This window comes from Stegostoma tigrinum, chromosome 22, assembly GCF_030684315.1.
Source record: "Stegostoma tigrinum isolate sSteTig4 chromosome 22, sSteTig4.hap1, whole genome shotgun sequence".
NCBI lineage: Eukaryota > Metazoa > Chordata > Chondrichthyes > Orectolobiformes > Stegostomatidae > Stegostoma > Stegostoma tigrinum.
The window spans coordinates 26,652,193-26,667,722 of NC_081375.1; the positions used below are offsets into that span (position 1 = coordinate 26,652,193).

The window sequence follows — 15,530 nt, forward strand, 5'->3', positions numbered from 1 at the left end:
GGAATGCTATGCAATTTTAAAAAAAATCCCAGCCGTGAATGGCAAACAGACTAACGGGCTATATAATTGGAACAAAAACAGAAAATTACTTGAGAAACTGAGCAGGTCTGGCAGCATCTGAGAGAAAGCAGAGTTAGTGCTTTGGGTCCAGTGACCCTTCTTTAGAACAGGACTGGGCTTGAAATGTTAACTCTGCTTTCTCTCCACAGATGCTGCCAGAGACGCTGTATTTTTCCAGCAAATTCTGTTTTTGTTTCTGATTTCCAGCATCTGTCAATTGCTAACAGTTTGGCAAAATTTTAATTGTATAGAAATAGGATTAGCTTTAAAAATATAATATTATTTGTATCTATATTGTTTGCTGCACTTTCCTTTGCCTCATCTCCAAGCTTTGGAATTCCCTTGCTACAAGTATGTCTCACTTTTTTGTAAGACACTTCCATTTTGACTAATATTTGATCAGCTGATCTAATTTTCTCTAATGTGACAGGGTGTCACATTTTGTTTGGTAGTGTTCCTGCAAAGTGCCTTGGGAAATTTCACTGCATTAAAGGGGCTATACAAATAAGTTGTTGTTCATGAAGGCTTTCACTTGAAGATCTATAATCCTTTATACACTCCATTATTCTGTTTGCTGGTAGTTTTCTTTCTGTCAGCAATATTGTCATTTCTCCAAGGAGTGATAGTTCAAAAAAAGGGAAATTGAAATACTCATTTGTGCAGGTCATCACTTTATGGTGAACTGCAGCAGCATTCTTAAGTTAATTGAAAGGTCATAATGACATTTGATATGCTCATGCCAACAGAATAAACAATATCTGAGCTGGGAAAGTGAGGTGTTGACATTACATCAGCTTTGGTACAGGCCTCTACTCCTTAATCCAGCATTTACAGGTTTACATCCATGCATTTTGTTTTGTTTTCCAGTGGTTTTCAATGGACTTAACTCAAGGTAACTTGTCATTTTAGTCACTTACATCGACACCTTCATTATATTTGTGTATCTGTTTGAATGAAAGTTAATCTGCTAAATTCTGAATAGCATAAAACTTACCAGAAATCATCTATGTAGTTAGAAAATAAAAATATTATTGTTTTGAATCTGCTGCGTATTCAAAGGCTTACCTAGAGGTCTGAATTTGATACAATCTGAGGGGGAGAACCAAGTCTAAATAAACAGGTTTGCTGAATGATCCCAAAATAAAGAAATTTCAACAATATTCCACTTTCTAGCTTTTACTTTAACATCAAAACCAGTACAAATGATGCATGATTTATATGGGGAAACAATACTTCAAACGAAAAGTTAAATTTCACTTTCAGTGTTTAATACATAAATATCTTTTCCAATAATAAACACATCACTTCACACACAAACATGGTATCTAGAAGCTGTACAGCTTCATAATATGCTTTACCTTTTCACGCAGGGAAAGTCAGGCATCCAATCAGACAACAGCATGCGCCTTCAAATTTCAAGTTTATGATTATAATCTGCAATATGCATTTGTACAAACCCTCACTCCCTCAGCCTGTGACAGTCCTCATTGTGCAGTTTTCCAGAATTTCTTTTCAACTGACCAACCAGTAACACCACCGTGGAAAACACCCAGCTTTTTAACATTTCCAGGCCATGCGCACAACTTTTCACATTTTAGAGCATTTTAATCAACACACTAAACCTTCAAAGCTGCAGTTGCCTGTAAAAAAATTGAACTCTCCCTAAGAGCTCTTTTTCAGATTATTCTCTGTTTTGCTTTCTTTCTATGTGTCTGCAGCTGCACTAATTGCTCTTAATGCCCAGTTTTTCTACTCGTACTTTTCTTTGTGCCTGATAGCCACACGGCTCCTGGTCTGAACTTCTTTCTTGTTGATATTGCTTCCAGATCAAGATTTAGAAGGTTGTTTGGACCACTATTTGTTAGTTTTCAAAAAAATTGCATTATTCCCTTTGCAAATGATTCGAGCTGTTGAAATCCTTTCCAAGCATTCTTAAATTCAGTGATAGATTGCTCAGATGTTTTAAAGAAATTACCCATTTTCCTTATTGTACTGCTTTCAGAGCTAAGTAATCATGCTATATCATGGAAAGTGACATATAGATAAAAAAGTCATCAATCCAGTAGTGAAAATGTACCTTTGGCAGTTCAATATGAAGTGACAACTCTAGACTACTGTTTCCATAGGGTAAGCTCATTTTTGCCTTTCTTAGTGAGTAAATACCATTTAGTACTGAGAAATCTTTACAAGAGACCTTACATATTTGCACAATTAACAATGAAACTATCTGTATTAATTGTTTTTTTAAAAAGTTTACTTGTTTGGATATATTATGACACAACTTCATAGTCATCAGATGCTGAGATGTGACTTCAACACTGACCTTCTAGCCCAGAGGTTGGAACATTATCTCACTATAATGTGTAATATGCTTTATGCAGCTTCTATTCATAATAGAAATTGAATCGCAATGCATCAGTAATGAGCAGTGATTAAATGATACCAAGCATCTTGCGTTTAGGAATTTTGCTTTTCAGAATTTACACCCCTATTTGCAGATGGATAACTAGAACAATATCTGGTTCCCTTCAAAATTAGTACTTGTTGGCTCAGTTGGCTGGACATCAGGGTTGCATGCAGAGTAACAACATGTTTCAATTCCCACACCAGCTGAGGTTACCATGAAGGGCCCTCTTTCTGAGCCTTTCCCGTCACTTGAGGTGTGGTGATGCTCAGGTTTAGACACCACCAATAGTGTCTCTCTAAGAGCTTGCAGCCCTATGGGCAATGGCAACTTTACATTTACCTTATATTGCAAAGTAGCAATTCTTGTTTATTGTCATAAAATTATTGGTATTTTTCAAAATGTATGTATTTTAATTCACCTGAGATTCTTTGCAATCGTGATTACATCATCAATCCAAAATCATTACTTTTAACTTCTTTAATATTTGCAATAATCGCAATAAACCAAAGGTGTGAAACAAACAGTTGATTACAACATATTATACTTCAATTAAACTTACAAATTGCTTTGTATTTGCTACAATATCTTTTGACCTGGATATCTCAGGCTTAACATTACAATTCACTGCAACATCTTCAGTGTAACTTTAACGTTTCACCAATAAACAAGTATTTCTGAAAGCAAATACGGTAATTGTAATCAAAAGATCATTTTATTGATTTGAATTGACATCCTATTTAGTTTGATTTCAATGAGCTGGCTCTCATTTTAAATACTAAGCAATTTCATACTGAATCTCAAGAGCAACTCCAGAATGTAATATAATGCACACTGCACAGTGAGTGCTTTGTGTCCATGACATCTTCATGGTTTCTTTCTTTAATCCAGCAGATCAGCTTTTTAAACCTTCCTGCATGACCCAAGAAAGTTGTTAATAATCCAACAAAACAGACTGAGCATCAACTCGTAAATTCTTCCAACATGTCTATGGCAAGTAGGAGCAAGAGATATTTGTGGTCAGCTAACTAATAGAAAGAAATTGGAGCCTCTATGATCACTGTCCCTGCCTCCAGACTTCAACATGCATGTAAAAGTATCTGTTTCTATAGTAACATAGACACCACAGGGATGCCCATTTGGCTCAGCTTGCTGGATAGCTAGTGTGGATCAGATTGATGCCAACAATGTGCAGTTCAATCCCAGTTCTGGCTGGACTGGATATTGCACCTGCTTCCTTTCCCTACTTGTATGAGAAATCATGGTGCTGTACCTGCTTTCAGGTAAAAAACTAAAGAAATAGATCAGCTATTATATCTGTCACTCTCACAGGATGCAGAGTTGATCATTTATGAAAGCATAACTCTGTATATTAAGTAATTTCAACTCTCTTTTCATTGTCCCACATAACACAGTGTGATAGAGTGCTGATCACAACATTGAATGAGGTTGCTTGCTCTAATACTCACCATGAAGTAGGTTTATTGGTATCATCTTCTTTTAGGCTGAGGATCTAAAGAGCCCACATGTTCTGGTGTGATAGAAAATAACTAATTATAAAGTTAATGAGAATAAGCTTGTCTTAAGCGAGATGTAGTTGTTGCATATTAGCAATTATGTACAAGTTGATAAGGTAGACAATGTTACAGAGATTTTGAGGTCTCATGAAATCCTGAAAGTTCTCACACCCATTCCAAAGGACATCTTCACAATGGGTGTTACCAGTGCATACCTTGGTATTAACCCTTTCGGAAACTTACACACTTATGAAACAGGGTTTTGCCACCAATCATGCTGGAAGTTGTGCAGAATAACCTAAAGTGACTTGCATGATTTCATCTCCCAACTTATGGAAATAACGTATTTCTATCTTTTCCTAACAAAACAGATTGGGGCATTTAGTGAAAATCCATACTTCACATCAGGAGCATGACATATTGATAAAGCGACACATGTGCCTGTGCCATCTTTAAAGCATTGCTAAAAAAAACTCAAAATAACATCAGAGATAGAGGAACAGCCGATGCTGGAGAATCTGAGATAACAAGATGTAGAGCTGGGTGAATACAGCAGGCCAAGCAGCATCAGAGGAGCATCATATTTGTTTAGTTTGATGAACTCTTGTGCTTACAAAAGTCACTGAAATCCCACACCACCCCCACCCCCAATGTTTGACATTCAATGCTAGCAATATTTATTTTGTACAATGTAAATGCAGGCTAGATGTAAAGTTTTATTTTCGGTCTGCAAACAAGGTAATTTATTCCAAGCTCAAAATAGTTTATTATATCAGCAAGATTATCTATAAACCACACCAACTTAACTATGGTAGGGAGAACATTGTTTCAAGAGATCAGAAAGTTGAATCATTATGGGTGCAACTTAGAAATGACAATGACAGAAAATGCTGTTGGTAGCAGTTTATGGGTCCCTTATCTATAATTATACTACTGGACAGACAAGTAAACAAAAATTATTGGAAATTAAAGGAGAAAAGAGCTGAAAATACTCAGGAGGTCAGGCAACATTTATGGAAAGAAAAGCAGAAGAATGTTTCAGCTTAATAACCTATTAATAGAATTGTGAGAAATTAGGAATGTCATATTGAGTTTTTAGCAAATTCAAGAGGGCCGAGAATGGAAAAGGGATAAAAAGGAAAGGCATGTGATATGTTTGGAGACTGGAGAAATTAAGTAACACATATTGGTGGTGCAGGTCCAAGGGGAAATAATAGGAAGAGGAAAGACACCAAACATGTGTCTAGAGTAGGTGACAAAATGATGAAGAACTGCAATCTGAAAGGAAAGCCAAGGCAAAGACAAACTAAAGTCAAACACTGCAATAAAGAAAAATAAAATAGAAGCAGAGATTATGGTATGAAGTACGTTGAGGTTGGAAGGTTGTAAAGTGCCTAACCAGAAAATAATGTGATGTTCCTTGAGGCTATTTTGTGCTTAATTGGAACACTGCAGGATGCTGAGGATGAAGAGTTCAACATCAGAGTGTCAAAGAGATTTAAAATAACTGAAGATCAAGGGTTTGCTGACATTCTTGCAAAATAACTGGAGATGTCCACAAAGCACCAAAACGGCAATTGATCTTTCCAGTGAAGAGCAATGATGTAAAGATTGTGTCTTGTTCCTTTTACTGTATTTTAATTGTGGACCGAAATGGGAAAAGAATGGCTTAAAAACCAAGGATTGCTAAAGAATGACAGCATGGTTTTGAAAGCATTGGGAGTGCTATTTGCACAGCTGCTTGGTCAAGCCATCAGTGAAGTATAGTTTGCAGACAAGCCAGAGGCAAGAGTGTGTACAAGTAAAGATTCAGCCAGCAAGGAATAGTTGATTGGTCTGTTGGCTAGTCACTAGTTATCAATGACAAAGTCCTTCAATTGCCAACAATTAGGTAATTGATTTCCAGGCTGTGGAACACTTTAGGGCTGTGAATAAGATAGAGAAAAACAAATACACCTCCACCTGCCAAGGTTGTCTCTCCATTTTCTGCAGTGACATGTATTTAAACCTGAAGAAAACCAGCTCATTTTTCTTCAGCAGTTGCTGTAAGCTGTGACTTTAATAAGCCAGAGACCTTTTGTAAAAATGAGGGAGCCATGGTGTACCTCCTAAAAACCAATGAAAGTATGTGGGAAAGAAAAATGAGAAGCAGTATTCTGATCAGCACACATACCATTTCAGCAGATATAACACAGAGCGGAGCTGGAGGAACACAGCAGGCCAGGCAGCATCAGAGGAGCAGGAAAGCTGATGTTTCAGGTCAGGACCTTTCTTATAAATGCAGGAGGGGAACAGGGCTCTTAAATAAGTAGGTGGGCATGATAGTAGGTTGGTAGTGGTGGGGATTAGTCAGAGAGATGGGAGAGAAGACTGACAGGTCAATGAGGCAGGGATGTGGGGGTGCTGGTCTTGGGATTATGTCGGGGGTGTGGAAGCCAGTAGAGGTGAGTGTAGGTAGGTAGGGGTGGGGATTTGTCAGTGAGGTGGGAGAGGCAGGTAGGTGGGAGAGAAGACGTACAGGTCAATGAATTGGGGATTGGGGGGACCGGTCTTGGGATGAGGTCGGGTTTGGGGATATTTTGAAACTAGGAAAGTCCACGTTGGGACCTTTGAGTTGTAGGCTTCCAAGAACGAATATAAGGTGCTGTTCCTCCAGTTTCCAGGTGGCATCATTGTGACACTGTAGGAGGCCCAGGATGGACATGGTATTCAGGGAGTGGGAGGGGCAGTTGAAGTGGCTTGCGACTGGGAGGTGTTGTCATTTGTTGCGAACCGAGCGTAGGTGCTCTACAAAATGGTCTCCAAGCCTCCACTTGGTCTCGCCGATTTAGAGGAGGGCACATTGGTAACAGCGGATACAATAGGCCACATTAGCGGATGTGCTGGTGAACATCTGTCTGATGTGGAAAGATTTTTGGGGCCTGGCATGGAGGTGTAGGGGCAGGTGTAGCACCTTCTGTAGTTGCAGGGAAAGGTGCTGGGGGTGGTGGGGCTAGTGGGGAGTGTGGAGCAGACAAGGGATTCACAGAGAGAGTGGTCCCTCTGGAAGTCAGATAAGGGTGGGGAGGGAAATATATCGTTCATAGTGGGGTCAGAATGCAGGTGGCAGAAGTGGTGGAGGATGGTGTATTGAATCTGGGGGTTAATGGGGTGATACGTGATAAGGGCAATTCCATTTTGTTTTATTGCGGGGAGACGGTGTGAGGGCTGAGGTGCAGGAAATGCAAGAGATGCGGTTGAGGGCATTTTCGACCACTGAGGGGAGAGATATTGCAGTCCTTCAAATACAAGGACATCTGGGATGTTCAGGAGTGGAATGGTCATCTTGGGAGCAGATATGGTGGAGGCAGAGGAATTGGGAGTAGGGGATCGAACAGTTCATCAACTTTACTAATGCCTTCCACCCCTACCTCAAGTTCACCAGGACCATCTCTGATACCTCTTTCTCCTTCCTGGACCTCTGTGTCTCTATCTCTGGTGACCACCTCGAAACTGATATCTATTTCAAGCCCACCGACTCCTGCAGCTACCTACATGACACCTCCTCTCACCTACCTTCCTGCAAGGATTACTGTCTCATTTCAGCAGACCTTGTGAGCAATAACTACTGAAATGCTTTGCAACATTGTCATAACACCCATGTTGTTTTCTGCCTCTCTGTGTGTCTGTGTGTGGGTGTAAGGGGTAGTTTTTAAGGGAATTAAAGTTTTAACTGGTGAAGATATATGTTGGCAGTTCATAATTGTTTATCTGTAGTTAAAGTTTATTTCCTTGTAATGAATAGTAATTCTTATTAAGTACAGAAACCTAACCCATGCTTTCTATCAACCTAAGTCTGAATGTCAGGTAAATTGGAGATTTCTGCATACTTCTAAAAATCTTTAACTGTTGTGATAATTCCAGTGTGCCACCCCAGTGAGGTGTGACAGTAGATCAAATTGAATTGAAATAAGAACACGTAAATCACAGAACCACTGTTTCACCTGAAAGGAAACCTGGGATCTTGGATCGTGAAAGGAGATTAGGTAAAAGGCTAGGCAATGGATGTCCTCATTTGTCCTGTGAAGGGATACTGAGGTATTTGAAGAGTCGACAATGGTTTCATGGAGTGAAAAGTGAAAAGGGAGGGGAAGTTTTTTTTATTGGCGGCATCCTGCTGGAATTGGTGGAAAACAAACCATTAGATGCAGAGACTGGTGGATTAGATGGTGACAGAGCAAAGGCAAATACTATTACAGTCCTGGGAGGGAGGGGAAGGAATGAGAACAGATGTATAGGAAACGGAACAGTGACGGGTCAGCTGTGTGTCAACCACAGTGGGGAAGAATAAGGAAAACATATCTATAGTGTTGGTTGAAAGTTTGCAGTAGTAGAAGAGAGTAACTGATGTCCTGATTGGACTTCAAGTGTGACCAATTGTGGTCCAGGTATCAGGTTGATTGAATGGGCTTTTGCTGAATTCTTGCTGATAGTTATTCCTGGGAATGGAGACAAAGTCAAGGAAATTTCAGTAATGAACCCTGTGGAAGTGAAAGGAAGATGGTATTAGAAATAAAATTGATGAATTTTCCATTTCATTGTGAAAGCTCAACGTACCAGAAATAGAAATGACAAAGTATACCTGGAACAAAACATGTTTCATATATCCCATTGAAAACGAGCTTTGCTAAAATCCAGGCAGCAATCCACAAATATTAGGTGAGTAATTCATCATCATAATCCATCGAGGGCCATCTTTCTCCATCAGCAAGAGATAATTAGTTAATTAGCTTGAGGGGCATCACACATAACGGGAACTGCAGATGCTGGAGAATCAGAGATAACAAAGTGTGAGGCTGGATGAACACAGCAGGCCAAGCAGCATCTTAGGAGCACAAAAGCTGACGTTTCGGGCCTAGACCCTTCATCAGAAAAGGGGGATGGGTAGAGGGTTCTGAAATAAATAGGGAGAGAGGGGGAGGCAGACAGAAGATGGATAGAGGAGAAGATAGGTGGAGAGGAGAATATAGGTGGGGAGCTGCGTCCATTGACTAAATGAAGACTACCTAAAATATTAGCAACAGCCATCTGAGGGAGCAAACATTCTCAGAACTCTGAGTTAGATTTAGTCGTGAATGCAAAATTAAATTCAGTATAGCTAAAATAAGTTAATTGCAATCTCCAATCTGTCTAACACAGGATGCAAGATGTAGGAATATTCTGAGCAAGTTGATGAACTTCTAAACTTAAACCTTGCAACATATAACATTGAAACAACGTGATTGAATTGTTGTAAGCACTGGCTAATTGGGTAATACTGTACCAGCAAACATCATCATATTTATGAAGAGGCTTCCTATTAAACAAGTATGAATTATGTATTGTCTACGTTCACTGATCCCAGTCGGTTTTATCTGACCCAAAACCCATTAAATAGCGCACTCTTAGCAACAGGCTAATGAGACATTTGGGAGAAAAAGTCACAGTCGTGGCTTTCGAAAGGGAATACCACACTTATTTGAAGAGACCTATGGGGAAAAAGACAGGGGTGCGATGAACTGAGTGGCTCGCCCAGACAGCTGACAGGGACGGGATGGGCCAAATGGCCTCCGTGAACTGAGGCTGCGGGCCCTTTCTGGGTACTTTAGGGTAAAATATGAGCAAAAAACGATCACAGACTGGATTGAAACAACTGCGCTTATGATCTGCAAAACCAGAGATTGTAGGGTTTAAAACCGCAACGTTAAACTGTTCTTGGAAAGCGTTTTTCGGTTCTGAAGGTAGAATGGAACCTGTGGCTGCAGTTTCTGGAGAATGTTTTCTTCACAGAAGAATTTTCGCTAACGAAGACTAGTTTGGTTCTCTTTTTTTGTTTTACTTTTGGTAGGGGAGGGGTTTGGGGAATGTGATGACAATGCGCTGGTGTCTGTACCGGGGATATCTCATGGCTGCGTACAAGGGGATCTGAGTGCTCGGTCTGTGGGTCACCGACAGGCGGCCCCTGTGAGCTCCCACCGAACCGGCCCCACTCTCCGGCAGCTCGGATTTCTCGAGCACGGGAGCCGGGCTTGAAAGTCGTTCGGTCTCCAGGGTAGAGATCAGATCCACACACAACCCAGGGATCGGCAGGGAGAAGGAGCCTGGGCTAGTCCAGGGATTCTGATTAGCATCGCTTCCATTTGAGAAGCCTAAACATTTAAAAAGAGAGGGTAAAATGACCAAAGGCGAACAGCTTTCAGAGGAACAATAATTTCAATCCTGTTTTTTATATATATAAAGCTGCAAGATTGCGCACTAGTCCGCATCGGAAAACCTGCACTTCGGGCTGTTTTTGTGATAAAGTTGTGTGTCTGAATTGTGTTGTATATTGAGGCTGTACGTGAGCAAGGTGAAAGCATTGAGGATGTGAGCTCTCTTTTAAAAGGGCAGGCTGTGCTCTTGACTGTTCCTGGAACCTAGCGCCATGCAACAGCGGCAGGTACTGTGTACAATCCGACCTACTGCCAAGAATCATGAAGGACGGAGGAGAATCTAAAGACCAACAATTGACTGTAAGTTCTTTTCTAGTTTTGAAATGCGAATAATCTGTTTTAACATAAACTGCACTCCCTCGGTAGAACTGCCGTTTAAACATCCGCGCCAAATATGCACGTCTATTGTATCATTTAGTGAATTCTCTTTCTCGCATGCTTAATAGATCTGCAGGATTAAAAGCAGAAAGTGACTGGAACTTTGAAAGTGTAATAGTATAACTACACCGTACCCTCTGGAATTCTGTATCACTACTTGAGGTTCATGGGATGCCCTTAACAGGTGCCTTTGAAAATGGGACTGGTTGATTAAATTTCATTTCTGCTCAATGTTATCATCATTTTAAAAAAGTAAATCTTTAAAACCTGTTTGTCCAGAGTTTTGAATTAGATCTCCTGTTGGTATCAGGTTATGAAAAGTATTCAATGATTTAAGTTCGTTTTCCAAAGCCTTCCAATATCAAGTTTGAAAACTGCTGCTGTCTACCTGATACAATTTCAAATGTATTTAGGAAAAGAGGTCTTGTTTTTACATTCCTAGTTGCCATTGAGAAGGTAAAAATGAGCTGCCTTCTTGAACCATTGCAGTCCCTATGGGGTAGGGACTCTCAGGTGTGTGGTTAATGGGAGGAGTGTTCCAGGATGTTGAGCCACCGACAATGAGGAATCAACAACATAGTTCCAAGTTAGCGATATAGTTTCAAGGGTGACTTGAGGGAACTTGCAGGTGTGGTGTTCCCATGCATTTGCAGCCTGTGTTCTTCTCTGACAAAAAGCCCGAGGGTTTGGGAGATACATTCAAAGAAGCCTCGGTGAATTGCTGAAATGCATCTTGTAAACGGGATACATTGCTGTCCTTATTTGTCACTGTTGGAGGAAATGAATGTTGAACATGGTGGATGGGGTGCTAGTCGAGTGGGTTGCTTTATCCTTGGTGCTGTCAAGCTTCTTAAGTTTTGTTGGAGCTACGCCTGCTCAGGCAGGGGAGAATATTGTTTCACACTGCTGACTTGTGCCTTGCAGATGGTAGGCATGCTTTGTGGGATCAGGAGGTGAGGTCATAATTAATAGCATCTGGTCTGTTCTTGTAGCAACAGTGTCTATGTGGCTGGTTCAGTTCAGTGTCTGGTCATTGGTAACCCTAGGATGCGAATAGTGAGGATGCAGCAACGGTAATTTCAAGTGGAGAGGGTTGGATTCTCTCCTGTTGGTAATTGTCTTTGCCTGGAACTTATGCAGTATAATTGTTACTTGGCATTTGTCAGCTCAAACTTTGGATGTTACCCAGGTCTTGCTGGTTATGGGCATGGACTGTGCCATTATCTGAGGAGCCATTAATGGTGCTGCACATTATGCAATCATCAGACACAGTTCAGTCTCTGACACTATGATGGTACGATGTCATTGATGAACCAGTTGAAGATAGTTGTGCTGAGGGCACTACCCTGAGGAAGTCCTACAGTGATTTCCTGGAGCTGAGATGACCTAACCTCCAAATGTTTTCCTATGGGCCAGGTATGACTCCAACCAGTGAAAATTTTTCCCACGATTCCCATTGACTCCGGTTTTGCTTGGGCTCCTTCATGCCATATTTGGTCAAATGCTGCCTTGATGTCAAAGCAGTCACTCTCACCTCATCTCTTGATTTCAGCTCTTTTGTACATGTTTATCAGGAGCTGAGGGACCTTGGCAGAATTTCATGGAGTATCGTTGAGCAAGTTATCATTAAGCAGATAGAATCAGAGTCACACATCATGGAAACAGACACTTTGAACCAACTCAACTGTGCCAACCAACCATCCCAATGTGACCTAGTCTGTACTTGATAGACATGTCACTAACCCTTACAATCATTTACTGAGTGAGCAGTAATTGGCTTGTTTTGTTTGACCTGCTTTTTGTAGACAAGGCATAGCCAAACAATTTTCCACATTGTTGAATAGTAGAGCTGTGCTCTGTTTAAATAGACCTGTATTTAAATGCAAATAAATCAGACTTGTAATCCAAATACTCACAGTAAATGGGGTGAAGCAATTCCACAGTATATGGCTTAGATCTAAGCAGTGCAATCTTATCACAGCCAACCTTGAATGGTCATGGTCCATTAAACAACTAACAGGAAAGGAAGCTCCACGAATATCCCCATTCCCAATGATCAGGGAGCCCAGCCTGATCCAAGGAACATCTTGGCTAGGGGCTTGGCAAGCTCTGTAACATAAGTCTTCAGTGCTGGAATGTTGTCAGTGCCCTTAGCCTTTGCAAATGTCCAGTGCCTTCAGCTGTTTCTTGAAATCACATGCAGTGTATCAATGGCTGAAAACTTGCTTTCATTATGCTGGGGAGGTCAGGAAGAGACTGAGATGAAGTCTTGAATATTTTTAAGGCAAAGGTAGGTAAATTCTTGACAAATGAGGAGGTAATAAATTATCAGGAATAAGTTGGAATGTGATGTAATCAGGTCAACCATGATCTTATTAAATGACACAGCAGGTGCAAGGGGCTAAATGGACTACTCCTGCTCCAAATTCATATGTTCATATCATCCAGTCAGCATTTCTAGCTGAAGACAGTTGCAGTTACATCAGCCTTGTTTCTGCACAGATGTGCTGGGCTCCCTGATCATTGGGAATGGGGATATTCATGGAGCTTCCTTTCCTGTTTGTTGTTTAATGAACCATGACCATTCAAAGTTGGTTGTGACAAGACTGCATCACTTAGACCTAATCCATATGTTGTGGGGTTGCTTCACCCCATCTATTGGGAGTATTTGGATTACAAGTCTGATTTCTTTGCATTTAAATACAGGTCTATTAAATAGAGCTGAATCTGGTGTATTTTCCTAATGGCAATTGACTTGGGGACATAGGACTTAGGAACAGAATAGGCCATTTAGCCCTTCAAGCCTGCTGCACATTCAATAAGATCTGTTTAATTTGATTGTAGCCACAACTCCACTTTCCTGCTTGGCCCTCATAACCCTTAACTGTCTTTTCTGTCAAAAATTGATCTAACTCTGTCTTGAGTAAATTCAATGATCTTGTTTCCACTGTATTCTGGGGAAGAGAAATCTTACCATCTGAGAGACGGAAGTAATCGTCATCTTCATCATAAAAGGGAGACCTCATTCTTAAGTTGTGTCTCCTGGTTCTAGTCTCCCCAAGGGGAAGCATTTTCCTGGTGTCCTCCCCAGCAAGTTGCCTCAAGGTCTACATGTTTCAATAAAATCTTCTTTCATTCCTCTGAATTCTAGTAGATAGAGGCCCAACCTGTCCAACTTTTCTTTGTATGATACATCATTTATTCCAATGATGAATGCAGTGAACCTTCTCCGAACTGCTTTTAAAGCATATGTCTTTTCAAATAAAGAGATTAAAATTGTACATAACGCTTCAGATGTGGTCTCACCAAGGCCCAGTGCAACTGCAGTAAAATGTCCCTGCTTTTATGTTTGATAATCCCTGAAATTTGACCAGGTTCAAACATTTCTTAAAGTTTAACAACTAATACCATTTAGTTTTTTCTCATTTTTCACTTTATCTTCAATTTCTCTGCAAAGATGCTGACTTTGATGTGTGTTTTCTCCCCCTCAGCTGAAGCCAATTTCAGCCTTCTCCAATCTAGTACTTATTGAATATGCACTTTTGCCAACAAGACACATTATGAAGGAAAACTCAGGAAATCTTCTTCCCCTTCACTTAAAAGGTTAGCGGATAAGAACATGGTGCAATAACTTGACCCATACTTCATTTAAGTTTAGGTGTTTTGAGGGATGATATGATTGAATTTGATTAAAATGGTAGAAAAGATATAATTGGGTATGTTCTTTTTAAAATAAGATAATGTCATCCTAAAACTTGAGTTGGGCATTTGTTGGAATATAATTGGGAATGAGTTTTACACACAATGGCAGTGGAAATCAAAATCATCCTCTCAGTTAAGTCTGTGGGTTCTTGGTCAACTGTAGCTTTTGAAACATAATTTGATAGACTTCTAATGGATAGGAGTATCAGGGATGTAGAACAAAGGTAGGTAAATAGAGTTCTGATACAGATCAGCTCTGATTGAATGAAATGGCAGAACAGTCTTGATGATTCATATGTGGTAATATAGTTGAGAGAGCGATCTTAGCGAACATATCCCTATACTTACATATCACCTATACAGCGTTTTCAAAAAGAACGGGTACCTAATGAACACAGTCCGCTGATTTCTCAGCGACAAACCCAAACAAACAGACAAAACGTGCCCAGAAACCATAACCACTCTCCCCTACATCAAAGACATTTTGGAAATGACTGCCAGACTACTCAGACCTCTTGGCATCAGGGTTGCCCACAAACCCACCAACACACTAAAACAGCAGCTAATGAACTTAAAAGACCCTATACAGACAACAAGCAAAACAAATGTCATTTACAAAATACTGACAAACACTACATTGGACAAACAGGCAGAAAGCTAGCCACCAGGATACATGAACATCAACTAGCCACAAAAAGACATGACCCACTATCACTAGTATCCTTATGTACAGATGAGGAAGGACACCACTTTGATTGGGACAACACATCCATCCTAGGACAAGCCAAACAGAGACACGCATGAGAATTCCTGGAAGCATGGCATTCCAACCGGAACTCCATCAACAAATACATTGATTTGGAGCCCATCTACCACCCTCTGAGAAAAAGAACAGGAAACGACATCACCAATGCAAGAAATGACATCACCAACCCAAGGAGCCCTAAACAGATAAATAGAAAGTGGGACATAACAGCAGCACTTCACCGGCGGCTCACTGATGATGTTACCTAGAATGGTGATGAAATGTCTGAAAACGAACCTTCCAGCTCAGCGAGCAAACTCACATCCAGGTCCCTATACTTTTTATATCTATTGTAAACAGATAGCTAGATCAAAAATGACAGCTCATTCACAAGCACATCTATTTACAAATCTTTGGATACTGAAGTAGTCTGTGCCATCTTGCAGGCTTCAGTTGATAAGTAGCAAATAACATTTGTCTTACATAAATATCCG

General features: G+C 40.4%; 1 protein-coding gene across 4 annotated transcripts in view; it reads left to right on the forward strand.

Moving 5' to 3' along the window:
* Nucleotides 1–9,954: 9,954 nt before the first annotated feature.
* The window catches only part of kif19 (kinesin family member 19), a 202,381-nt gene continuing 196,805 nt past the window's right edge, over nt 9,955–15,530 (forward strand). For 3 of the 4 annotated variants that reach the window (XM_048555506.2, XM_059653705.1, XM_048555507.2), the window contains exon 1: nt 9,955–10,511. In XM_048555506.2, the coding sequence (XP_048411463.1) occupies nt 10,473–10,511 (39 nt within the window). In that variant the 5' untranslated portion in view covers nt 9,955–10,472. Of the gene's footprint in view, nt 10,512–14,090; nt 14,193–15,530 lie in introns of those variants that run through there. The other variant, XM_059653706.1, reaches the window with a different exon arrangement.